Source organism: Pipistrellus kuhlii, unplaced genomic scaffold (genome assembly GCF_014108245.1).
Source record: "Pipistrellus kuhlii isolate mPipKuh1 unplaced genomic scaffold, mPipKuh1.p scaffold_m20_p_14, whole genome shotgun sequence".
NCBI lineage: Eukaryota > Metazoa > Chordata > Mammalia > Chiroptera > Vespertilionidae > Pipistrellus > Pipistrellus kuhlii.
The window spans coordinates 26,406,221-26,433,596 of record NW_023425449.1 but is presented as its reverse complement, the minus strand read 5'-3'; the positions used below and the strand labels follow the sequence as shown (position 1 = coordinate 26,433,596).

The following is a 27,376-nucleotide window of genomic DNA, read 5'->3' as shown; positions in this document are numbered from 1 at the left end:
ACAACCAAGGTACATGCCCTTGACAGGAATCGAACCTGGGACTTTTCAGTCTGCAGACTGCTGCTCTATCCACTGAGCCAAACGGGTTTCGGCAAGAGCAAAATTTTTTAAACTTAAACTTTTAATGCCACTTCTTCAAAATAGACTCACCTAGGCTGTGGTATTTTGTGAAAGAGCCACACTCAAGGGGCCAAAGAGCCGCATGTGGCTGGAGAGCCGCAGTTTGCCGACCGTGGAACTAGAGGGACACACAGGGCCCATGCATTTGGGGTTTCCTAAGTCGGAGCAATGTGGGAGGTCTGTGGAGCAAAGTGGGGATGTCTTTATCTTCCCCGGATGTCAAGGTGTTGAAAATAATATTTATTGCTCCCAACCCAAACCACTTCACCTTCCCGCAGTTCACAGAACCATCCAATAGAAAGCAATTATGGAGTCCAGTGGAGTTTTAAAATTTGCATTTTAAAATGATGCAACATGTTGGTAATAAAGGCTGGATCGATGACAAAAATTTAAGCTTAGAAATATTTAATTTTAACCTAAAGGGGTGTTTGTTTTCTTTAAATTGTGGAAAGCACATTTTAGCATCTGCAGTTGAAATTCTGAACACTGAAGTTGCAAACAACAAAACTTCATTTACATTTTATTATAAAGACCTTTATTAAGGGGAAGAACATATTTTTTTCTATTTCTTATTATTTTGTGCCTCGAAGGACCTGTAAATATGGAGGTTCTTCTGAATCCACTGGAGAGGAACTCTTTTCTTCTTATTCTCTCTTCTTACACCAATCTTCACCATGTCAATCTTAAGACAGAGAGAAAGCTGGATGTTGGCTATTATTAAAAATGACGAAGGGAAGAAAGAAAACACTGGCTTAAGAGTCAGATGTTGTAAGGAGCAGAAAGCAATGCTTAACAAAAATGTACCTAAAGGAGCCATGTACGGATGCCCAACCATGTTATTTTCGTCATTTCTTACACTGCCTTCGTAGATTTTCTTCCACTTCTCCGCTAGTACACGCTCTCACTGCAGAGGAAGCCCTATAGCTGTGGGAAAGCTGCAGAGCAGCTGGTCATCCAGGTGCATTCAGGACACTAAGAAGGCGAAAAGTTAGCATCCTCCGGGTGCCAGGAGCAATGGGACAGATGAAGTATGTCCAAGCTCTTTTGCAGGATCCTGGGTCCTAGTGTGTGGGCTGCTCCCTCCTGAGGAGGTACATATTACCCACTCCCGCGTGGGCTTTCCGCCAAGGACGGAGCCCCAGCCGGGAATCTGTTGGACAGTAGCCAAGGTACTCCAAACCTTTCCAAACACCTGCAACACGAAGTTGCAAGTGTCCGGGTTTAAGAGATAAGGCGGGAAAACACGATTGGTGATTTCCTCGTCCCACATACCCATCAGAAAAATGGGGAGACTGATTTCTAGGCTGTCCTCCGACCTCTGAGAGCATTGCCGGGCTTCCCACCATTAAAAGACAAGAATCCCATAATGCAGTGTTTCCCAAACTTCTCTCATGATGAGAATCACCTGGTGGAGTTGTGAAACTACAGATTCCTGAATCCCAACGAAGAAGTGCTAAACTATTATAGAATTTTTGGGAACATATAGGTAAAATTATATACTTAACTAGTAAAATTGTATACTTAACTAGTGCTGTCTTAGAGCACTAGTTAAGTATACAATTTTACCTATATGTTCCCAAAAATTCTATAATAGTTTAGCACTTCTTCGTTGGGATTCAGGAATCTGTAGTTTCACAACTCCACCAGGTGATTCTCATCATGAGAGAAGTTTGGGAAACACTGCCATAATGGACCACTAGCAAGCTCAGGTGTTTCCCCTCTAGCCCTATTGTGTGTGCTGATAAGTGTTCCCCTTTGAGTCATCCCTGTGGGTCTTTTTCCGAGTCCTTAAGGTAGTCCTAGCCTCCGCAACCCTCCAGGGGGGCACAGATCACAGATCGCCAGGTGGCGGGGGCTGGAGAAGGGAGTGAAGAACAGCTCATTCACACCCTGAGGTCCGTCTTTGGGGTCCCTGGGACAGTAGCCCACTCCCAGCGCACCGAGGGTCCGCGTTCTCTGCGGGCTTCCCGGTCCCCGAGAGCGGCGCTGCGTGGACCAGTCACCCTCCCCGGGACTGGATGTAAGGATGGGGGCGCAGAAGCGGGGTAGGGACAGCCATGGGCAGGGAGGTGGGGTACCCAGAGAAGGAAGTGAGCCGCCGCGGAGGCGCAGCGGGCGCGGGGCGGGGCCGGGGCGGTCCCCGGGGCGGGGGCGGGGCCGCGGGCGGGGTGAACCACAGCGCCCCCTCGCTGCGCGCTCCCCGCAGCGCCCCGCGGCCGCCAGCGCCTCCGGCTCGCCAGCCCCTTTGTGTCCCGCGCGCCGCCGCCGGGAGCAGCGGGGCTCGGGCGCTTCAGCAGAGGTTCCCTGGGGTCCCGCTGCCTCGTCCCGGGCCCGGCCGCCGCGCTTTTCTCCCGCTTCACCGTCCCTCCCTCCGCCAGCCCCCGGCCGGAGCCCGACCGATCACTGGGGCCGCGAGCAGCCCGCGTCCTGCGGCGCAGCCACCCCACCCCACCCCACCCGGCCCGGAGCACTCACTCCCCATCAAGCCCGGTCCGCATCGCCCCCCGCATCCCCTTCCCGCCACCATCGCAGGCCTCCAAAGGTGGAGAAAAGGAACTAAAAGCAAGAGCAAACTCCGAGACTCCCAATAAAACGCCCAGGACTCAGAGCCCGCCGAGCGCGGACGCGTGTGCCGGGCGGGCGGGCGGCCGGGGCGCGGGAGGCGGGGATGGGGGGACGGGCGGGGGGACAATGAGCGCATGAAGTTACCTGCCCGGCGGCCGGGCTGCAGCGGCGGCGGCGCGGGGCCGGGAGGCGGCGGCAGCGGAGCTGGGTGCGCGCCGCGGCGGCTCGGGGGAGAGTTGAGCACTTTTCCCCCCCCTCTTTTTTTTTTTTTTTTTCTTCTTCTTCTTCTTCTTTTTTTTTTTTTTTTTTCCTCCTCTTCTTAAACAAACCGCAAACGGATGTGAGGGAAGGAAGGTGTTTCTTTTTTACTCCCGAGTCCAGACACCTCTCTGGGTTCCGTGCAAGCTTGTTTTTGCTGAACACTTTTTTTTTGTTTGTTTAAAAAAAAAAAAAAAGGAAAAAAGAAAAGAAAAGAAAAGAAAAGGAGTTGCTTGATGTGAGAGTGCAATGGACGTAAGGTTTTATCCACCGCCAGCCCAGCCCGCCGCCTCTGCTCCCGACGCGCCCTGTCTGGGACCTTCTCCCTGCCTGGACCCCTACTATTGCAACAAGGTGAACCTCTGCTTTTGTCTCCCCGGGGTCTGGCCGCGGGGTCGGGGGCGGGGGGCGGCGGGCCGGGCGGCGGGGCCGGTCCCCGGGCGCGGGGCGCGGGGCTCATGGAGCCGGGGCCGCGGTGCGCGCTCCGCTCCGGGAGGGAACCCCGCGGAGAGCGGCTCGGGGGGCTTGCCCGGCGCCGCGATGGTGCGGAAAGTGACACGATTTGCTCGGAGATTTTTCCTTCCTGCTGTTCGCGACTCGGGATCCCCTGCCTAGGTTTGCCGGGGGGCGTTTATTAAAAAAAAAAAAAAAAAAAATTAGGAGAAAACCACGGTGTACTTTGGGGGTGTGTCTGGTGTCCCGGAACCGAGGCAAGAGACGGAGAGAATTGAGTTTTTTATTTTATTTTATTTTTTTTTTTCCAGTTTGCCCTTCTCTTTGCCTGGCTCCTTCTCACGGGCAGCGGGGGCTCGTGGTGGCCCCGCTTCCCGGATCGGGATGAGTTAGTTGCCAAAGGGGAGCAGCCGGGGGGAGAGTCGGGGTGCGGGGACCCCGGAGACACCTCCACCCCCTGCCGGGAAAATTGCTCCACAACTCTTTTGTTTTCGCCGATTCACCGACCCTGTTCCGGGGCTGAGCCCGGGGTGCGGATTCTGGTCTGCGGGCCGGGGTGCAGCCAGGGAGCCGGGTGTGGGGGGACCGCTCCGCTTGCGGGGGGCGGGAGGGGGGTGCGCGCGGAAATTGCAAGTTTGTTCGGAGCCCAGCTAGCGCTGAAGGTTCACGTCCAAGGCCCCGAGCTCTGCACAGGGCTGGAGCTGGGTCCGAGGCTGGGCTGCATCCACAGCCCCTTGACCCCAGGCACCGAGGCTGCGGGGGGCCAGGGCAGCGGGGCGAGGCGGACCCAGGGGGTGGCTCTGGGTGGGAAGGTCTGCCTGAGCTTCTGCCGAGCTCCGCTGATGCCCAGGATGGAAGCCAGAGGGTGCTGGGGCAGCGGGTTCCTCTCTGGGCTTCTGGAACTCTGAGCTCTGGGAGGTAGAGCAAGTATGGGACAGGCCTCCTGAGAGCAACCCTAGGACCAGGACCATCCCCGCTTTAGGGTTGTTTGTTGGACGTGTTTTAAGCTGTCCCTCCGGGTGGACATCGGCGGGGAGAGTTGAGTTGGGCGAGCGGTTTGGATGGCCGGCTGGAGCATGGTGGTTACACTGCCGGGTCCTCACAGTCCCTGCGAGCCATTCCCTGTTGGTCCCTTGGTGGATTCCGCTGGATAAATCCTTGGGACTTCCTCACATTTGCCTGCCCGGGGGCGAGTCATCCTCAAACAGCTTTTAAAAAATGTGATAACTGAGGCATTGAGCGCGCTGCAGCCTCAGTCCCCAGGTTCCCCACCACTCAATGGACTGGGTCAATGGACACACATACACACACACACACACACACACACACACACACAGCTGTGAGCTAAGTGAACCACAAACCTCTCACCCCACGGAAACGCTCCTAAATGCTGTGAACAGGGATGAGCGTTTTGTGTGTGTGATGTTCTCAAGCAAGTTTGAAGCGAGGGAAATGTAATCTTGGGCAAAGGCAAGAAAGGCTGTTTATCACCCAGGGATGGATCCCGTTAGCCGGGGGCCAGTTGGAAGGCACTGGGAACTTTGGCAAGAGGATTTTTGGGTGCTGAAGTTTCACCATTAGTGGGTAGCATAGTTTTTTAAATTCTAAAATCTGTTTTTGCCTTCGTGCGTGAGCTATTTTTTGTGTTTGTAACATTTAATTTTGCTGAGGACGCTTTTACTGAAACAGGAATTAAAAAAATAATCAAGTGGCAGTCCTATCATGGATAATAGAGACATATTCCACAGTAGTCACTGATGCAAAAGGTCAGAACCGCTCTGGCAATGATTCTGGACACATCTTATCAAATGTATCAGTGATGTGAGGCTCCAGCAAGAGGATAAGGACTTGGATACACGTTTCAGAGGCATCACTCTTGTGACAGTAGGGTCGAGTTTAATTTAAAGGCCAAATGTTTTATAAAATCAAGAATTACTTCAACATATTAAATCGTTTTCTAATGAAGTGCTTTAAGTAATTTCAGTGAGTTGTGCCGTGCATTGAATAAATTAATTTAGAAAGTCTTCAGAATTTCTTTTACCAGCTCGCCGAAGTTCCTTTTAAGTCACCCGGTGAGTGAGGAGCAAACTGTTCTTTTTAAATGCAAATCAGTAACCCTTTCTATAGACTAGTTGCCTGTCTTCTATTTAACTTATCCAGGGAAGAATGGATTTTTTGAGGATGCAAAGTCATAAGATGTACTTGTCAGAGAAGGAAGAGACTTCATGAAATGTTTCTTGCAGGATCTTTTCTCGTGCCCTTTTCTGTGTTAGCGGTCTATCAAATGTATTTGTCACTGAGCCCTGATTCTATTGAATGTCCTGAGTAGATTTTCTAGGCCCAGAAAGCCCAGGCATAGAATTTCCTACTCCATCATGATTACCATGGGTACAGCATTCCTGTCCAGTTCCACATTTTTTAATTGCTTCTCATGTAGTCAGCTAGCTTCATTTTTTGCAATGACTCTCGAGTGGATTTGCAAGAGCATGAGGGATGGGCAGAAGTTTGGAAGAGATGAAAAAAAGAAATCTGTGTCTACGTTTAGTAAAAACAAGTTGAAGCAGACTTCCTTAAAGCGACAAGGCTGCAGAGCAAGCCTGGTATCTTCCAGAGGTGCAAGGAGGATGCAGTCCATTACAAGAAACAGTCACTTTGTCAGGCTATTTGTTTTTAATAGGGAGATAAGATCATGCATTACTGATTATCCTTATTTTAAATCTGTCAACACTTTACTTAAAAGTTGGCTTGCTAAATCCCAGCAGAACTAGTATCTTCCTGTGCTTCAGAATCATGCCATTGTAACTACTTTCCCCAATGCCATTTTTTTTCAATGTCAGAAGACACCCCAATAGAGAAAATGAATATCCACTTCCTGAAGCTTTTCTAAACTCAAGTGGGGTGGTTGTACTCTGCTAACACTTTCTAGCACTGCTGCTCTCTACAGATTGCCAAAAATACCACTTTATATTTTTCAGTTAATAAACTCTGGAGGAGGAATTTCTGTGGGAACCATTGAATCTCTCGTCGCTCTATTGCAGAAGCACACTGCGTTAGGGACCCATCACTATGCAAACTGGCCTCCATTTTTACATAGCCCATTGCCGGAGACAGTGAGAACAATGCCAACCATGCTGGTTATGGGAACTGTGTGAGGCATCTCTCACAGGAGCAGGCAGGACGGATGGCTGTTGCTTGTATGTAGGTCAGCCTTTGAAATGCAGTGTCGCTCATAGACTGGGCAGAAGCACGCAGGCTGGAAGTCACAGACTCCACCTCTCGTAACTTAAAGCAGGGTAATATTTCACCCATTGAGGGATGGGTACCACAGTCGCGCTTCATCTAATTAAGACTATTTTAAGTAACGGTGCATCCCTTAATTGAGCTGAATGTTACACAAATAAATTGGATTGCAAGGAGCTCGCGATTGAAGTTCAGTTGTAAAATACAGCCCCATTTTTTAAATTTTTTTTTGTTGTTGTTCTAGTGGAGGATGTCAGAGCATCAGTTTAAATAGAACGTACCGAGTAATAACAGTTCCTTTCAGTTTCTTAGTGCGGTGTCATTTCTGAAGATTGTTTTCACTGATTTTATGCTAAATTGGGACAAAGAAATGGCACTTTGTCATTTTTACAACGATGTGATGTGTTCAGTTATTGCTCAGTATCTGCCCACGTAAGGAGCAGTAATACAATTATGTTATGACATGGCTAATGACAGGGATGCTGACCTCTGCCAGCAGTGGGAGAGCAAATAATGGTCTTCACTGTTCGCAGCGGTTGCTTTTTTGCAGAGCAGTTCCTGAATCTTTCTTTGGCTGATTGAGACACAGGGAAGTCCAAAACACAAAACCACGCTTAAGACCAGCTGTATACGGAGAAAAGAATAATGGGCACCTGGTATGCTTTTGCTGTTGAACCGAGGAAGGACGGTGCACTCTCTTTTCGTATAAACATTGGCGGAAGGACTTACTTGTGGTGATCTCTGCATTAAAACGCCAGGGCTAGCCCTAGACACCTGATAACTTTTGAGAAAAACAAGATTCATGATCATCCCTGCAAAGTCTCCTTTGAGCTTATGTTTCTGCTTAAGAGTATTATGTATTGTACTTCCATGTGGCAAAACTCATCACATATCAGATACAGGATTTACAAGCACATTAGGATGAAGTCATTAGTTCTACTTTAATTAATGAATGTTAGAAAATGGAGGAGGATGGGATAAGGAGGAGGAGGAAGGAGAAGGCAATAAGCAGTTTAGTGCATCATGCTTGATTAGTTTTCTATCCACCTCCATAACTTCTAGGACTTGGGGAAATTCGTAGTTGATACTTTGGGCATCATTAGTATAATTAAAACTCCCCCGGGAGTTTTATTAGCTGGCATCTTTCATAAGTTTTCAGGTCTTTAAATACATTTTAAATAAATAAGAAAGAGGTAAGAAAGAGCATAAACCAAGCAATCATTCAGTTTTGGCCCCTGAAACAGATATCATGCAAAAACCTCAAATGTAGCTATCTTGACTTTGTGGTGTATTTCAGTGTTGCAAATTCCAATTATACATGTCTTTATGAGCTTTGGTGCTATCTTTAAGCATGGTCTAGCATTCTCCCAGTTTATCATATGTTTTATAAGTTTCCGAATGATGACATTAAGGAGCATTTTTATATTTTGCTTAGTTAGAAAAATGAAACTGATATTTAAATATTGTCTAATTGACTGCTTATTGTAGGTCCTTTTTCCCCCTCTTAATGATATGATTGCAAGGAGCTTAACAACAGGAAAGAAGTAAGGCACTTGAAACTAGAAAAAGTAAGGAAAGTTCCAAGTTTATAACATGGCTTTTTTGGTATCTGGGTATCAAATGTTGCTCTTAGCATGTGGGACTCTTTCTTGTCATCATACTTTTATTGGAAATGGGTTCAACTCAAGAGAAAGATGACTTAGAGACCTGGAGAGGGGCATTTTATTTAGCCATGAAGGACGGTGTATTCTAGTGCTTTGGTTAGGATAGTAGAAAGTTGGAAAGGCCCTGGGAATATTTTTCAAGGACTGGTGAGCCTTCCTATCTTGACTGATGCCTGCCTTCAGCAGCAAGCATGTTTGGATGCCTGGGGCCTCTTCCCTCCCCCCTCCTCACCCCTCCACAATCTTAATCTGTGCCTGGGAGGCCTGCACTCTGGGATCTGAATGCTCCTCCTTTCCCTCCAGTACTTGACCCACCATTGTGCTTATCGGTATCTTGACTGCCTGCTCCCTTTTGCCCTCACCCTCAATTGTTATCATAATCTGGTTAACACATCCATTCTTCCTCCAGTACCTGACCTTATTCCTGGTGAAGGAAATTGATCTGTCCATATCCACTCTTTAAAATCCTGAATTAGGCTGTTCTCTTTTTCCTCAAGGTCCCAGTGATGTAGGGTCATACAATAATATTATAGACCAAGAAAACGTAGATCTAATGCTGAGATGTTAAATAACGATGGAGGCTATTTCTAATTTCTCACAATTTCCCCCTCTCCTGCTACATTTTTTAAATCTTCACCTGAGGATATGTTTTTATTGATTTTTAGAGAGAAAGGAAAAGAGTAAGAGAGAGAGAGAAAGAGATGAGAGAGAGAGATGAGAGAGAGAGAGAGAGATGAGAGAGAGAGAGAGAGAGAGAGAGAGAGAGAGAGAGAGAAAGAGAGAGAGAAATGAGAGAGAGAAACATGAACCAGTTGCCACCTGTATGTGCCCCTACCGGTAATCAAAAATAGTATGTGACCTGACCAAGATTTGAACTTGCAACCTTTTGGTGTATGGGATGAAGCTGCAACCAACTGAGCCAGTTGGCCAGGGCTTTTTACCACATTTTATATATTGTGTGTACAGAGCTTACAAACAGGTCCTTGAACATCTCTTATTAGTGAGAAATCTTTATTTGTAATTTAGACACTAAAATAGTATGAAAGTGGGACTGTGATCTCCTGATCTTTTGCCGGCATACAGTAAATTAAGTGAATTACAGTTACAGTAAGAATTAGTAAGGCTTAACTTACTTCTGTGTTCTCATTAGAATATGCATAGATAACTGAAATGGGAATAATGGACATGAAGTATTTATTTAACGAATATCATTTAGGTATTTATTATTCTATTTTAGGCCCAGTGTATCAAATTCGTGAATGGGTAGGGCCCTCAGGCCTGGCCGGCAATAAGGGCTGATCTGTGGGGCAACCAGTAGGGTGATCGGGAGGCCTCTCTTGGCACCCACATTGTCTGGCCTGGCACTGCCTGCTCCCTGGCCCCGCCCCTCCCCACTGCCACTGGTCACCTCCCTCTGTGGAGCCTTTGGCCCTGCAATAGGAAGGGCCCCCAGGCATCCACCTTGGCTGACCTGGGACCTGCAGGCTGGGGGCAGCTCCTGCGTTGAGCACCTGCCCCCTGGTGGTCAGTGCATATCATAGCGACCAGTCATTCTGCCTGTTCCACCATTTGGTCGATTTGCATGTTTTCATTATATAAGATTTTGTCTATCTGAATGTGAATCTCCAAATTCTGAGAAGTCATAAGGTAGAATGTTTATCTTATATCTCAATAAAACTGAAATGTAATAATCATGACCTGATTAAATGCTATCAATTACATTTTAAATGTTATCAATTATTGAAGATAAAACTTAGGTTGTATACAATCAAACCCAAGACTTCAAGATGTATACCTTGAGGAGGAAATACGATTGTAGTAAGCCATACTTAATAAATACTGTGGCCACAAGAATAATAACTCTAGTTCTTGCTTACAACAAGCATCCCATAGAAATGTTTGAAGGCTGCTTAGATTTTTCAATTGAATTTAAACATTTCAATATGGGAATATCTACTTTTACTGATTTTAAAGGTTTTTTTTTCTTTCCTTTCATTTACTTCCATTCTGGTGTTATTGATATGTTATCAATAGATCGTTTTCTTTGAAGGTGCATTTTTCAGAGTCAGATACCTAATTGATAGAAGCAACAATAGATAGTGAATTGTGTTAAGTGGACTGCCCGCTAGGAAATCGGAAAGCTGAAATGATTCAGCTAACATCTGACCTAATGAGTTTAGGATTTTGTTTTGTTTTGTCATAAGTGCCAAGTTTCATCCTGAAGAACAATTTCTCCTGAAAAACAGTTGAGTTATAGACTGCTTAGAAATGTGGTTTATAACAGAAGTGCCAACAGACTGTTAATTATAGTGACTTCTTCCATAATACTTTGGGACATGGAATTCACATTATCCTGAATGAGCTTTTCCTGGTTATAACATGTTTCTCCTTGTAGCATTCATTTTGAAAATGGGGACATTATATTGCTCTGTGCTTGGAGATTGATGGTGCAGCAGAAAAGACCAGAGGAAGGATGATGCCTGAAAGAATCCCCCTGCTCTTTCATGCCAGGAGGTACCATTATTTTCCCAGACCTCTTCAAGAAAGTTTGCCTTACTTGGTTAAACATTTAAAAGTTAACTTTTAAAAACTATCTTTAGATTTTCATTTCACTCATGGAGCATGATCACTAATATGTATTTACTAGAGGCCTGGTGCACGAAATTTCATGCACATGTAGGGTTCCTAGGACTGGTCTGTGATCAGAGCCAGTCTATGGTGTGATTGCCATTTAGTCAGTTTGCATATTAGCCTTTTATTACATAGGATAATACTAAACATCATGAAACAAATGTCCCTAATAATGCTTTTCTGTCTGTCCATTTTTCACTTTGGATTTTTTTAATGGTTCTGCTTTAGCCAAGTAGAACCATTCCCAGGTTATGTACTTTTATGAAACTCTCTTGAAAGGGCTTCTAATTAAACTCAGGCCATGGTTGGTTGGTAGAAGCTTTCCTAGTGACTAAGAAAATATCAACTATTTCCAGTTACCAGGTAGACTTACAGTTTATACATATCTGACCCACAGTAGTGGTATGTAATGTTAGCTTCTGCATAAAATGCCTTTTGATTAAAGTCTTTGATACTCTATCTGGGTGTGACCTAGTCAGAGAAATAGGTGTGTGTGTGTGTGTGTGTGTGTGTGTGTGTGTGTGTGTGTGTGTGTTTTAATGTGTTTCTCATGGTCCTTTATATATTTGTAGCCATAAATACATGAGAATTTATCATAACTGGCAGAATCTATCAATGTGTACAAGAACAATAAAGGAACTCCTAGTGACTAGTAGGAATGCCTCATTACCACTTCATTTTGAGAAATTTAGCCATTTTTCACAGGAGAAAATGCTTTTACAACAGCAGGGCTTTAATTGGACATATTATAACCTAGGAAGACTGAAGAACGAGATATTTCCAAAGAAAATCATAAGCCTTTCTCAAGAAAGGACTCCTTTTTGTAGAAGTTTTTAGATAAAAACTCAGGGCTCTTAGGGCCGTGTTGACTTACGCCCTTGGCAAAATAAATAGACCTGTGAAAGTATATGATCGAGGGCTCCCCCTTCTCTTTAGAAGCCCGACTTCCTTCTATGTCTGCTAAGACTTCTGACACTAAAACCTAATCCACCAGTGTCCCAACCTTCTATGCTTCCCCTAGAGAAAATAATTTATGTTTGTATCAGGAAGCCTTATGAGCATTAAGGAGTCAATAGAGATAGATTATTTTGAAACCCTGTGGTGAAAGACATTCAAAAATTCAAATAATATACTCTCCGGCCATTTCTTCTATTTCTGCTACCCTAGTGGAATAAACGTGTTTTCCAAAGTTGTAGACTAGTGATTCTTTCAGGAAGGGATAACCTTTCTAGAGGGTCAAAGGTGAACTTGGGGAGATTGGGTATGTGTAGGTACAATCTGTAATGTCCCTCCCTCAGATACTAGTAAGCCCCACAAAAGGGCCTTTCCCCCCCCCCCCCCCCGCCTCCATGTTGAGAGTCAATGCACCTAATAAGAGATTCTACTGATGGAAGCTGTTGCCTGTTTTGCAATGGAGACGATAAAATAGAAGTTGAGAATAATTGCCTCAGAGGAAAATGCCCTCTTGTCATTCTCAGGGGAGAGAATTGCCCCTCCGTACCTTCCTCCAATATATAGGTCACAGATGCAAAATACAATGGGCAGGATTAATTAATGAGTGAACCAACTGGGTCTGAAAGACAGGTCAATTACACTGAAAGCATATCTGTGTACCACCCGACTTCCTTAAGTCTTTTAACTCAATTAAATGGTTAATTTATTTTTTTTTAAAAATGATGGGTAACGTGTTCTGTATAGGCATTGGCATCTTGACGCCATTGTAAAACCCACATCGAATCCTCTATGCCAATATTCCTCAGCCTAAAAATGCCAGTGACAATTGTATAAAGGGAAATGTTAATAACAAAGAGGCAGGATAACCTTTCAACAAAAAGTATATTTTATTATTTGGCAGATGCAGTCATGAGCATTAATCATAGAAACCTGCAGATAGTAGAAGCTTAATATCAAAGCTAATGATTTATTTTATGTTAATGACTTTCTGCCAGGGCATAAAAGACTCCTCATAATGGACTCTCTGCGCTGTGTTCAGTTACTAAGGCTAATGGGATAATCTTTTCTCTCCCCAAATTAAGCTTTTTTTCAGAAATAAATTGTGCTGTTATTTTTCAAGGTAACGCTCAAAAAATTTACTGCAAAACTAATCTTTTAAGAAGTGCTTAGGAAATAAAGAGGAAGAAAGATTTCAAAGCAGCTTTTCTAGTTCATGAGCAGTTTTACTTAATTAGAGAAAGTTTGCATGTATGTTAATATCTCTGAACTTGTAATGCCAAATAATTTTAAAGTCAGCCTTCAGGGACACAGCCTGCCTTCTGAAATTCAGCTTCCGGAAGTACCTCCCACAATAGGACATGTTTTCATCAATTACCAGACAATAATGAGCTGAATGGTAGTGAAAACACTGAGTTGTTGGTGTTCACTGAGAAGTTTTAAAAATCACACTTACAATTAGTTGTAACCAACATTATATTTCATTGAGAGATAATTTGCCTGCTAAAGTTCACAGAATGCACTAATCCTGTGTAGTAGTTAATACGGACCTCCCACCTTACTCCCCTGGTGGCTATAAAAGGCTATTATTAAACAGGCTTTGGCAAAAGTAGGTGTGCAGTTGTTCATGTAGGAATTAATTACTGTAATTCACCAATAATAATACAAAAATGAAACTGTAGTTTGCTCACAACTAACTGTAAACCTACTTTTGCCCCACCCTGTAGTCATGGCAGCAGCTCAGGTGCAGCTGCTGTGTGTTAATAATGCATCACCGTCCCACTAATCAACACACCGGAGGTCAGCACCCCCTCCACAGCTAAGCCACCTACTCTCTTTCCAAAATATTTATTAGCACCTTAAAAATGTATCTGTCATCTTTCTTCGCCTCAGAGTCAGTTAATGCCATTCAAAACTACTTGTGTGATGAAGATTGTTGTTACCCAATCTAGGCCATTGAGATGAATATATATTTAAACTAACTTCCTTCCATACGCATTTCCATCGCCACACTCATTGACTGAACTGGTGTAGGGTTGTGATGGCCCGGAACCCCTTTATCATTCAGTAGGTGTGTTCCACACGGAGAATGTTTTCAGATTCCACATGCTACTTAAGGAGACGGTTTGGAAGAAACACAACTTTTCAATCACCAGGATCATGTAAAGTAAACAGAGCCATTTGGGAAATGGGAAGGGATATTTAAAAAATCCAAACAGACAGGAACCAGCGTTAGTTTATAAACCTGATACAGTAGTGAGGCATTATTTGCTTAATTGTTCTCTTGGCATAGGGAAGCAATAAGGGTAAAAGCTTCTTAAACCATATTTTCTGCACACAAAGAACATAGTCATGTGGGATTCCCATTTTGCCAGAACACTGTGCCAATCAATACGCCAGCACTTATCTGCATTAAAATTAGGTAGACAACAATTTCTAGGCACAGTGGCAGTATTAATTCTCTTGACACCCTCTGTTTGTGTTTAAGGTAATCCTTGCTTTTGTGTGCTCAGAGAGAAGCCAGAATGTTAAGTGAGCAAGATCTCTTTTTCTTATCTTGTCTTATTGTCTTCTGCTCTCTATTACTCATCGTTCTGATAATCCTGCGTGTGTGTCTTCTTCTTCCTTGTGATTTGAGAACCTTAAGTGTTTTTAAGAAAACGGAAAGGAATGATGAAACTCAGCTGTTTCCATCATCAGGAGAGATGCAGAAGGCAAACCAGTGGGCGGAGCCTCTGTGTGCGCTGCACATAATGTACAATGGTACATTTGTCATGCTTTAAATATATAATGCCTACAATAAAATATGTACAGGCGCAGTTGTGATCTATGAAGTCCCCGGCTCCAGTGCCATTGTTTGTCGCCTCTACGGTTGTCATACATTGTTCTTTGCACATCATACCCTTATAGCAGAATTTGACACAATTTCTTAGCTCTCAGCCCTGCACCATTTTCATTCACAATATACATGAGTTTGACAGGGTGTGTTGAGGGAAACTCTGGCAAGCAATTGATATTTTGAAGTGGCAAGCGTTTCAGCAGCTGCCTGCTTGCGAGAAAAAGGAATGATAAGATATACTGTATTGTTAGTTTCAGGGAAAGCATTAAGGTTTAAGCTCTGTAAAAATGTACACATTATTCGTCAGTGGTGAAGCAAGTCTTTTATGTTTTTTTAGAGCTTAGCTCGCCGGCTGATGTGAACGAGCATGACATTGGTCAGTAAATGAATAGGAGCACTTTGAATTTGAACTGCTGCCAATTTTGCACCAACAAAGGAACTGACAAAAGAAAGATTTTATGTGAAATGCAAAGCACACGCAATGTCTTGGGGGGCGGGGAAAGGGAATAAGAAGAAGGAGAGAGAGAGAGAGAGAGAGAGAGAGAGAGAGAGAGAGAGAGAGAGAGAGGGAAAACCCACACAGAGTATTCTTCAGCACATGCTTGCAAGGAGACCAAATAGTTAAAAGACATCCATTTTTCATGGCTCATCAGCTACAACCTAAGCTGTTTTATCTAATGTTCTTTAAAAACCTGTTGTATACAATAGGCTTTTAGAAGATGTTTCATATGGAATTTAGAGTGTTTTTCTAAATATCACACTGTGCCCCGAAGGCCTGTTGGCAGAATATCAGAGCTGCCCACTGCTGGAGTCCCCGGCTCCCTCTCTCCCTGGTAGTGGGAAATGGTAGTTTAATCAGTTATGGCACTTTCAGTGTGTAACGTTCATTAGGAAGGCAATTTGTCATGACTGCTAATGGTCAGGATGCATCTGCTCTCCCAGCTACGGAGCGCGATAAGGAAGAAGACAAATATTTCAGTATCTGATAGCATTAACTTGTTTCAGATTTGTAAGCCAAGGTTAGTTGCTCAAAAAAACAGACCCAGCGGCCGATTAATAAGCATCCTGTATTCAATTGTACGGGTCCCTGTTTTTATGGATTTATGGCTTCGGAGCACACTAATGTGCCATTATGAAGGGCACAGTCTTTGATTAGATGTTCAACAGAAACTAAGTTACGAACCCAGAGTATCTTCTGGGTTCATCTGGAAAGAATTTGTGCACGTAATACTTTCTATAGTTTCAGAGATGGAAAGCTTTGATGCATGCAATCTTTCTGACATGCTAAATATTTATCTTTTTTTCTTTCTATTTATACCTCTTAAATTGTATTTATTGGGGTGACATTGGTTAATAAAATTATATAGGTTTCAGGTGTATAATTCTATAATCCACCAACTATATATTTTAAATAGTCTTATTATCATTAAAAAAAAAAAAGTCACTTTCCCATTGCTTTATAAAGTGGTCTGTCACTTTTCCAATGAGATTAGAGTCTTTTTCGATTTCAAAAGTTTTAAAATCCTAGTGAAAAACTTCTGGGTGAATTAGAAACGTCACATTTGCGGCCACTGGACTGCTTTATAAGATCACTGTTCATTGTTCTAAACAGGAAAAGTTAAAAAGATCCCCTCCCTCCCCCTGTTGAAAAGGCAAGGATTATTTTATATCATATTTTCTAGATATTACATCACATAGATTGCAATACAAAATCTTTCTGACACATTTTCATTTTTAATGAAAAGGTCCTAAAATTCAGAGCATAATGATTTCTTAGAAACGGAACCTAATCTTGGTAAAAATTCATTCTTGCTAGAAACAAAAGCTGTTACTGTTTAAGTTCCTGTTGAGCGGTTAGTTGGTACGCTTCGCTGAATGTTGTCAAAAAGGCTTTCCTCATGATTGACAACCCGGCAGGAATGTGAATGGAGATTTTAATTGCGTATCATGTGTGCATATCAGAGCGAGCGAATTCATGACTCTGCTTAGCTCCATATCTCTGCAGGTCAGCCATGCCAAAAAATGCTCTTTTATGTGCAATTTCTCCACAAAAGAGAAAGACATATGTGTACTGAAGTCATTCGTTATTCATTTCTGACGTGAAACACTTGTGCTCCCTTAGCCTTGGAGTTTGCAAGTGGAACAGAAATCCATTTTGAGATTTTTTTTTTCTTTTACTCTTTGCACTTACACTTGGATGATGTTAAAAAAAAAAAAAAAAAAAAAAATTTTTTTTTTTTCCCCAGCTACAGGTTGGGAAAAGTCTGCCAGAACATATTTTCTTATGACACTTGTTATATGAAGAGTATTTGTCTTTCCTCCCTGCCCCCCCACCCCCAAAGCTTACTTTGAAAAGAAAGGGGAAAAAATGTAAGCCAGAGAAAAAATTTACTGAGGTCAATTGCCTTTCTACAACTTGCAATCTTTAGAAAAGGTCTGGTGGGGTCGGGGGGAGGGGAAGGGGTGGAGAAGAAGGATATATTTCTGAGAGGTGGGAACTACAGAAAATTGTCTCTAAATTTTGCTTAAAAATTGTTTCTGAATTTTGGTTATAAATACAGTGATATTGTAAAGTGACATTAATAAGTATGTGAATGTTCATTTCTTAGAAAAATGACTCCTTGGCTGAAAATGTAAAGGTGAAAGATTAATTTCTGCCATCACTTTTTTTGCCAAGATGCAATGGAGATGCTATACCCGTGGTCGGCAAACTGCGGCTCTGGAGCCACATGGGGCTCTTTGGCCCCTTGAGTGTGGCTCTTCCACAAAATACCACAGCCTGGGCGAGTCTATTTTGAAGAAATGGTGTTAGAAGAAGTTTAAATAATTTGTCTCCCAAAAGATATTTTAATTTTTGTACTGTTGATATTTGGCTCTGTTGACTAATGAGTTTGCCGACCACTGTGCTATATCATTTATCTTATTAAGATATCTATACCAATGCATGTGAGATTGTCAAGGTGGGGCAAAGCTTACTTCATAAGGTAACTTTGGCTACAATAACCCCAGACCTGGTCCAGAACTTATTAATGTAAAAGGAAAAAAGATTGTAATGAACATGATATGTATAATTTTTCATTTGATGTGATGTGAAAACCTGGCCTTTAGGTTGTAAATTTAGCTTATAGCTACTTCGCTATGTCATTTTGAATAGGCGAGAAAAGGATTAGTGCCAGGGTCATTTTAAATAGAACCATGGTAATAAGTAGGATGATGTTGAAAAGATGGTGACTTTATAGCCTTAGGATATCCCATGGGACTTGACTTTGTTCTGGTCTCTAACATGTTATCTCAACACATTTTAGAACATATCACATTGCAGGCTGATGATTCAACCCTTAATATAGTATGCAGCTCAGGGTGATTGCTATATGAAGGTGCTACTGTACCTTTAAAATGCTAAAGAAGAAACTCTATTTTATTTAACAAATTTAACTTTATGTATGAGGTGACATTTTTCTAATGTTATGGAAGACTATTTTGTACTTTGTACGGAGAGCTCAGGCAAGGAAAAAAATCTATTTACAAAATGAAAAAACGTGCTCAGCTGAATGCATTTCACTTTTAAAGATGATATTCTGGTAATGAACTTTATCAAGCAGAGAACATTTCAGTAAAAGTATTAGAGTAGTTCCTATTTCAGTTGCCTCACTTAAGGCTGTGTCACAGTTTCCATTATAACTTCTTATTTCCAGGTAGCTCTAATGCAGTCCCCAAACAAATATTTGCACAGGGATGAAATGAGAATATTTTAGCTTAGAAATAGGGTTCTTTATTTGGAATGCACTTCTCAAGAATCTCTGGGCTTTGTTAGTATGACACATTTAATTCATTTTTAGAAATTGAAAAGCATTTACGGAACACCAACTGTGTGCAGAGCCCTGTGCTGAGGGTTGCGGGGTGGGGGGTATGTGGGGTATGTGGGAAGCTGAGAGGCACAGAGATGGGTAAACCATGGACCCTGCTTCCACATGGCTAATCAAGAGGGGAACACAAATAACCATAACACAGCTGTAGTGTGACTGATGTGGTGTGAAGGCTCTGGTCAGAGTGCTATGGGGAGCAGAAGGAGAAGTAATGAACTGAAGTGAGGAAATCCAGGTTGCTTCCTGGAGGAAATAGCATTTAAGTTGGCCTTCACATTTGGGCAAAGGTTACGGGGAAAGTTAGTCCTAGTTTTTGAATTATATTTTAGACTTTCTGTCTCTTTTCAAAGTCACTTGTGGCAACTTAAAATAAGAAGTAACGTGTACAATAAGACTAATATTATTGGTCTTAACGCAGAATGTTATAGCCTGGAGCAGAAGTGCATATTTCTTAGCTTAGGTAGCATCCCTATAATTAAACATTAGATGCGGCTCTTGCTTTCTCAGAGAGCAAAAATAGAAACACACTGAGTGACAGGATTTTGATATCTGAGATACACATGGACACTAATTCTTCATGAATAAAAAGTTTTTCCTCTAGTAAAAGACAGCAGAAGACATCAAATGAGGAAACATATGGGAAGTCAGACATCAAGGGCTACCTGAGGGGGAATCTGATGTACCTGGGTTGAGCCGGTATCTGCAGTGATAGAGAAACGGGACTTAATGAAGGGAGAGGGGCTCGCTGGGATAAGAACAGGGAAAGGACTGGGGCCAGTTTAGGAACAAGGAGAATGAAAGCATCAGGCCTATGTTTTAGGAAGGTAGCTATTGTCATTATAGAGAATGGATTGGGAGAAATTGGGTGGGGTTCAAATTGCTTATAGTTGGTGGGATAATGTTCTACACTAATAAGAATGTATCAGCCGAAACTGGTTTGGCTCAGTGGATAGAGCATCGGTCTGCGGACTGGAAGGTCCCAGGTTCGATTCCTGTCAAGGGCATGTACCTTGGTTGTGGGCACATCCCTAGCAGGGGGTGTGTAGGAGGCAGCTGGTCGATGTTTCTCTCTCATCAGTGTTTCTAATTATCCCTCTCCCTCTCCTCTCTGTAAAAAAAAATCAATAAAATATATTTGTTAAAATGTTTTAAAGATTTATTGATTTTAAAGAAAGAGAGGAAGAAGGGAGGGAGGGAGGGAGGGAGGGAGGGAGGGAGGGAGGGAGGGAGGGAGAGAGGGAGAGAAAGATTTGTTGTTCCACTTATTTATGCATTCACTGATTGCTTCTTGTATGTGCCCTGACCAGAGATCAAACTTGCAGCATATTAGGACCATGTTCTAACCAACTGAACTATAAGCCAGGGCCCTAAAAATTCTTTCTTTTTAACTAAGCCCAATCATTAGCAATGAATGTTAATGCTTTGTGCAGTCTTAGAAGTACACGTGCTGAATTAACATCCTAAGTTATTTGTAATGACTTTCCTGAAATTTCTTGTTCAGTGATAAATCCAAATACTGTTATGAGTAAATTTGAGTAGTGTTTAAATGTCTAAACATATTCAGAAATGTCTATCAGCAGTTTTGAAGGTATCTTAGAATCTTAAAAAATCCTCATAGCAAAGTCCTCAAATTTTTCTATGCAAGTACCCTAATGAATTTATGCCAGGAGGACCCCAGAAGAGCCTCTGTAATCTACTTAGGTCTTAGAGGGCTGATGTTTCATTTTCAAGAAATATGTAGCCTGGCTGGCATGGCTCCGTGGTTGAGAATCGACCTATGAACCAGGAGGTCACGGTTTGATTCCTGGTCAGGGCACATGCTTGGGTTGCAGACTCGATCCCCAGTAGAGGCATGCAGGAGGCAGCCAATCAATGATTCTCTTTTGTCATGGATGTTTCTATCTCTCCCTCTCTCTCCCTTTCTCTCTGAAATCAATCAAAATATATTTAAAAAAAAGAAATATATAGATTTATATTATGTTCTCATATCTGCTTTAATGTAAATATGATTCTTTAAATCACTTACAATGGAGGCCACTCTATGTTCCAGGAAGATAGTCCATCATAGTCTAGAGTTCTACTGCCCTAGCATATCACTCCACTCCTAGGGACATGAGTTTGAGAAGTATGAAATAACATAATGGTCTTTTGTCTTTATTATAAAGACATAGATTAGAGGCCACGTTTATTTTGTTAGGTCATCTCTCCCACAGAGAATGGAACATTTTGTTCTTCCTTATTCTTTCCCCAACTTTGACTAAGTCTTTATTTTTTTTATAAGAGAGCTTAACAAAATACTTGAGCTTAGTTTAAAATGGAGGACTATGCAGGTAGGGCTCAGTAATTGCTGGTCTCATGGCCATAGTAACAATGTTTAAAGGATAAAAATGCTGACAGAGTGAGTAAGTCAAATATCCACCATGTAGATGAAAAAGAAAAATCTCATAGTACTGGCAAAACCTGATGGTGTTCTGTGATAGAGAAGGTTGTCAAGAGTGGTATTATATTGGTAGGCATTTGTATATAACCTAACCTGAAAAGCATTTAGAAAAATCCAAGAAAAGGACAGGATCATGAAGAAACTGAAAGATTATGTTGGTGGTTGGAGGTGGGGTGGAGACAGGTATGAGACAGAGCAAGACCTGTAACACAGCAATTGGCTCAAGCTTGGATTCTCACCTCTCACCTTCCTCCCCTTCCATCGTAAGATGACCGACATCCTTCTCAGGATTTCTTTAAACTGACTTTTTTAGATGACTTTTACCAGTGCACTCCTAGCTCTATCCTCTGCTGCCTACAATGGGCTTCCGTTTCCCAGCAGCCATTTTCTCCTACTTCTTCATCATCATTAACCCACAATTCAGAGGACTGGATTTTTTTTTGAACACAGTTCTGGTTATGCAAGACGAGATGGATCGATTTTAGGGATGTGTATGCAAGATTTCCTCATACAGGCCAATCTATCTGATGTCCATATCACACCATTAAATTGGTTGGTTGATTTTCCCTTTATTTCATTTAAGCTATTTTTGAAATAAATTCTTAGTACAGACAGGCATGTGTAAATAATGGATATTTCCTTTAATGATAAAAATACATGTTTTCTATTTAGGCAGATGAGCATTTAAGATTTTTCTTTTACCTAAATCCTTTCCCATATATGATATCTCTTCCTTCTTTTCTCTCTCTCCCGTTCCTTCCTTCCTTCTTTCCTTCCTTCCTTCTTTCCTTCCTTCCTTCCTTCCTTCCTTCCTTCCTTCCTTCCTTCCTTCCTTCCTTCCATTAATCCTCACTGGAGGATATTTTCCCATTGATTATTAGGGAGAGTAGAAGAGAGAGAGAGAAAGACAGAGAAACATCGATGTGAGAGAAATACCTATTGGTTGCCTCCTGCACCAGCCCCAACCAGGGCCTGGGCTGGGGAGGAGCCTACAAACAAGATAGGTGCCCTTGACCAAAATCGAACCTGGGACCCTTTGGTCTGCAGGCCAGCGCTCTATCCACTGAGCCAAACTGGCCAGAACTATTATATCTTTGGTAGCCTCATCTGAAATAGCACGTCAAGGGAATGAACATAATATATGTCTGCAGTTTGCTTACATTTTCCCCCACAACAGTCCCATAAAGTGGAACAAAAAATAATAAAAAAGAGAAGCAGATCTCTTATCTTTGATTCCATCGCCTATTTCTCCATGAGTGTTAGGGCCCATGCCACTGAGTTTTATAGTCCCTGCTTCCAGCAGCATGACATTTGCAAATATTGGTTAATTTATTCATCAAATATTTCCAGTGACTATGAGGCACTAAAAAATGTGCAAAATGGTAGGGATAGAAAAAGAGGAAAAAAAGAATGTGCATTTAGGTGATACTTTTTTACATGTGATATAAATAATTCTGTTCATAGAAGATGGTTGACCTGAGACTCAAATGGACAATTTTAATATCTGACCTAAATACTATTTATATTAAGCTCTGAATTTCCCTGTGTTCATTTCTGCCTTTACTCTTCCTGCTCCTTCTCCTTTTTATAGTGCAGATGGTCTGCTGAGCGTGGAAGGAGCATGCTTTACCCTTTTCTCAGGTATTGCTGGGCGAGCAACTGATACAGCCTGCAGGGTACGGTAACTTGGTAACTGAAGGCAATAGTGATTGTTTATGGAGTAGCCAAAGGAATGCATTTTTTTAAAAATTAAAATTCTAATTGCGCAAATATTTAAATCTTTGGAAATTTGAACTAAGTATCATTTAAGCATAAAGAATGAAGTTTACGCTCAATTTTCAAAACTGCTTTCATGTGCTAGAATCAGTTGCTTAACATTCAGCACCATTTGAAGCCATTCCTAAGTTCGGGATGTTTTTTTTTTTTAATGGTGAAATTATCAATGTTCATTTTGTTCAGAACATCATAATCGTTCTCATAAGGTAAATGCCGCAGCGCACTTTAAAATGAGTTTGCTGACGAATGCTGCATCTGCTGGGACCTAGTCGTTGCTGAAATTGCTTACAAAATAATTCTGCGAATCTCCTATTTTCTTACCATTCTCATTCCTTACCCTAAGATGGCATGGGCCCAGGCTGCAATTACACGTTCACAATTACTTTATTATATGGGTGAAATATACTCCCGGAGCTCTTATTACCTTTTCCATACACCCTTTGCCCTGACCCGCTGATGGCTGTCAGCGGCGCTTCCTCGGGACAATCACCCATTCTTAGCCGGTTGTGTTTAAGCCCAGAACACCACACACAGAAAGCACCCTCTCGTCTACGGATGAATTTTTAATGCTCAGGCATCGATAATAACTCAGAAGACTTCATTAGAACAGCTGGTGGAATTAGGTGTGTGTGTTTTCGGGTGGCAGATATGTATCTGTGATCTTTGTCAAAGAGAAAGAAAATGAAAACAACACAATATTAACGGCGTGCTTGTGTCTGTAGCAACCTGGGCATTCTGTCACCCAGCACTGGAGCTCCTATTCCCTGAAAGGGGCTGTTTAAGATTTTCTACTTCAAATAATTCACTCTGGAGCTCTTTGCTCCGTAATTGCTTTTTATGGGGAAAAATGATGCAACTCCATTCGGTGTCTTTAAATGGAAACTGGAGTGCCATATATTCAAATGTGGAATACATTTACATTTAACTGCAAATCAAGAAACCTTTCTTTTACAATACAAAGAGAAATATTCTCCTTAAAGAAAGAAAGAAAGAAAGAAAGAAAGAAAGAAAGAAAGAAAGAAAGAAAGAAAGAAGCCAGTGTTTATGGTCTTTTGAGAGTCTTCCAAGAAGAGATTTGGTTGACTTTGAGAGCCATATGGTACAGTCTGTTACCCTCCTTAATGAAATTTTCTTTACCATTTTATTTCACTCACAAACTTACTTACACTGGAGCAACTACATATTAGGCTATCTCATAAAGTTTTGACTATATTAAAACTAGTTAACTATATTTAAACTAGTTAAAATATAATCACCTTAGGTGTTTCCTGCTGTCAGATCCCAAAAGAGTTATTTCTTTCCCCTTTGAAAAATTAGAATTGAGTCAAATGCTAATACTCTACAGGTATATGTACTCATATAAGTCTGTAATGTTCAATGTTCTGGAATATTCAGATAATTGATTGCATACTCTGATTTTGTTCAGTGCTTAAATTTATCAATTGCTTTTTGAAACAAAATAATTATTGATTTATTTGGTACTAAAAAATGTGGTATCTGTCTTCCAGGTAGCTTCTTATAATTTTGTTGGTCATTAGTAATGATAATGAAATCAACTCATTCAGTGGTCCTATTTGTAGCTTACTGTGATAGGAAGAAGATGGAAAGGGAACCCTAGGACTTAGATATTAATTAGTAGACAAACATATGATGTGGGACAAGTTACATATTTCTCAACTTTTCTCTAACACTAAGGGCTTGATCTAAAGCCCGCCTGGCCAGTGTGGTTCAGTGGTTGAATGTTGCCTGTAAAACCAGGAGGTTGCAGTTCAATTCCTGGTCAGGGCACATGCCCAGGTTTTGGGCTAGATCCCCAGTGGGGGGTTATGCAGGAGGCAGCCGACCAATGATTCTCTCTTATCATCATTGATATTTTTCTCTCTCTCTCTCTCTTTCTCCCTTCCCCTGAAATAAGTGGAAATATATTTAAGTAAATAAATAAAAACTTTCCCCTGTCCAAAAAATCAAGGGATTCCATGTAGTTGTTAGAGAGTCAGCTCCGTAATATCAAGAGGTCCTGCATATAAAAGCAACTAGAGCTATTATAGACACCAAATTAAAAAGCCTAATGGTGTTGTCACTTATTACATACCTCTCCAGGATCCATCATAACTCCATCAATTTAATGATAGAAAGCACAGCAAAGTAGACTCAAGGGCCAAAACTTAGAGCAGATACTGAGCGTGGTTTTAACCAGTTCTATCTTAATTGAAAATGTCATTTTTTTGTTTTAAATTGAGCTATCCCTGAACCATTTGGGCTAATGGACACTTGAGTTTATAGTAAAGTATCACATGATAAAATGTTTCTCCAATATTTAATGTACAGCTGGCCCTTGAAAAATGTGAGGATTAGAGGTGCTGACTCTCACACAGTACAAAATCCATGAGTAACTTTTAGCTCCCCCAAAACTTAACTAGTAATATAGTCTACTGTTGACTGGAAACCTTATAATAATATAAAGTTGATTAATACATATTGTGTTTGTTATGCATATCAATAAAGTAAACTACAGAAAAGAAAATATTCTTTTTTAAAAATATATTATTGATTTTTTACAGAGAGGAAGAGAGAGGGTTAGAAAGTTAGAAACATCGATGAGAGAGAATCATTGATCAGCTGCCTCTTGCACCACCCCTACTGGGGATGTGCCTGCAACCAAGGTACATGCCCTTGACCAGAATCGAACCCGGGACCTTTCAGTCCGCAGGCCAACGCTCTATCCACTGACCCAAACCGGTCTTGGCAAAGAAAATATTCTTAAGAAAATCATAAGGAATATTCATTTACAGTACTGTATGTATTTACTGAAAAAAAAAAAATCCAGATATAGTTGGACCTACACAGTTCATACCAGCGTTGTTCAAGTGCACTAGCAGGGCATATCTTAGATCATAAATTGGGAAAGGAGTTGGCAAATCAGAAGTCAGTGGCGGTGGGCAGCTGAGGTCCCAGGTAGTTGGGAAAGAGTTCGGCCTGAAAGAGAGCCAGGCCTTCACAGCCATGCATCTTGATGAACTAAAGCAGTTTCCTGCCCGACTCATAAGTGTGTTATCACCATTATTAGGATTCTGACATGGCTCTAACAAACACCAGCATTGCTGTTTCAGGCAACTTGAAAGCTTTATTTTAAGCAGAGAGTGTGCAGGCTCTCAGAACGGGCCTGCCTTCTATCACCCTGCTCCATCGCTCACAAATATAATGTCAGCAGGGTACAAGAAGGCAGAGTTCCTGACTTCACAAAGTTCAAAGTTGGAAAAAAAAAACACACAAAAAAAAACAAGTTTATGCTTGAAAAAGAAAACATTTAGAGGGAATAGCATGAAAGAGAAAATGCATTCTTAGCACTAGATTTTCAGTCACTCACTCTTAACCTTTCTGGTTCAAGCAAATATTCTAGAATTTCTGACATTGTACTTAAAGAATTAAGAGGTCAGTGCCTTGAAAACAAGGTTTCAGAAAATTGAGAGAAGACTTTTCCATAGTAACACCATTCCTGAGCTCAGCTTTCTCCCAGGTACCCAACAAGTCACATTCTGGGCAGTTCCAGTAGATGCCCCTTTTCTCTGACTTTGCCCCATAGTTGCTCCTGCACCTTCTAACTTAGCTGCAATAGGATCAGCTGCTCAGTGGCATTTCCTGGCTGCTTCATCTGTCAGGTCCCATCAACCCTCCCTGTGGCCAGGTAGTGCCATAAGCCATCCATCTCAGTAAAGGCAAAAATACATTTTACATTTTTATCCAAGTTTAGATATTTATCATGAAACTTACACATTGGCTTGACAACCCTTAGTTAAAGTAGTATCAAAGATAGACTTTATAAGGCTCATGAAACAAAATATTAAATCATGTGCATGAAACAGTGTTTATTTTTTATTTTTTTGAAGTTTTCTTAGTTTATTTTCAATTCCTCAAGAAAGCACTGGAGCTTCTATGCCAGCCTGCCCAGCCATTCAGTCAAGGCCACAGCAGAAATTGAGTGCTGTCGAGTTATTTGAATTTTCCCAGCAGCTCTGGTGTAGGATGGACCCAAATAAGAGAGAATCCTAGGCATAGAGCTTCAGGAGGCATCAGAGAACTCTTTGGGCAAGTTTCTTTCTTTTTTTCTTTTTTTTTTTTCTCTGTGGCCTCAGTTTTCTGACCTGCAAAATGGAAAAAATTAGGGTTTCCTTATAGGGTTTATGGTGAGGATTAAGTGATAGAAATTGTATAAAACACCACCCAGGCTGCCTGAAACAGAGTGTTTAGCAAATGTTGGTAGCTGTGGCTGCAAAACTCACTCTGGCTACATACACAGGGCCAGAGGACTCAGTGCTGGTTATAAATCCCAACACCCGTGAAACTTATTAACAAGGCTTCTTTGGCGGCCCACACACTGGTGTAAGGTCACACCAGTGCAATCACAAACCTGTAGGTTATCACCTTGGTCCATTGGTCAGAACCATCCCAGAGAGGGCACCACATTAGGACACCTGACCTGAAGGTGCCAGCAGGCCTCCTGAGCCTCAGGCGCTCCCCCACCTATGGCCCTGGGCACCTTGGGTCATGGTCAAATCCTCAGACAAGAACTGGC

At 42.0% G+C, this 27,376-nt stretch overlaps 1 protein-coding gene and 1 long non-coding RNA gene across 2 annotated transcripts in view; one reads left to right on the top strand and one right to left on the bottom strand.

Annotated features, from left to right (window-relative positions):
* Window positions 1-638: 638 nt before the first annotated feature.
* LOC123652340 lies at window positions 639-1,479 on the bottom strand. Its single transcript, XR_006741610.1, has 3 exons — window positions 1,393-1,479; window positions 925-1,092; window positions 639-802 (listed from the first exon to the last, which is right to left on the bottom strand). It is a non-coding gene; the product is annotated as an uncharacterized LOC123652340 (long non-coding RNA).
* A 1,412-nt stretch (window positions 1,480-2,891) lies between these two features.
* TOX (thymocyte selection associated high mobility group box) overlaps window positions 2,892-27,376 on the top strand; it is a 300,985-nt gene continuing 276,500 nt past the window's right edge. Inside the window, exon 1 of the mRNA XM_036436987.2 lies at window positions 2,892-3,297. Within this exon, the coding sequence (XP_036292880.1) occupies window positions 3,193-3,297 (105 nt within the window). The 5' untranslated portion in view covers window positions 2,892-3,192. The remainder of the gene's footprint in view (window positions 3,298-27,376) is intronic.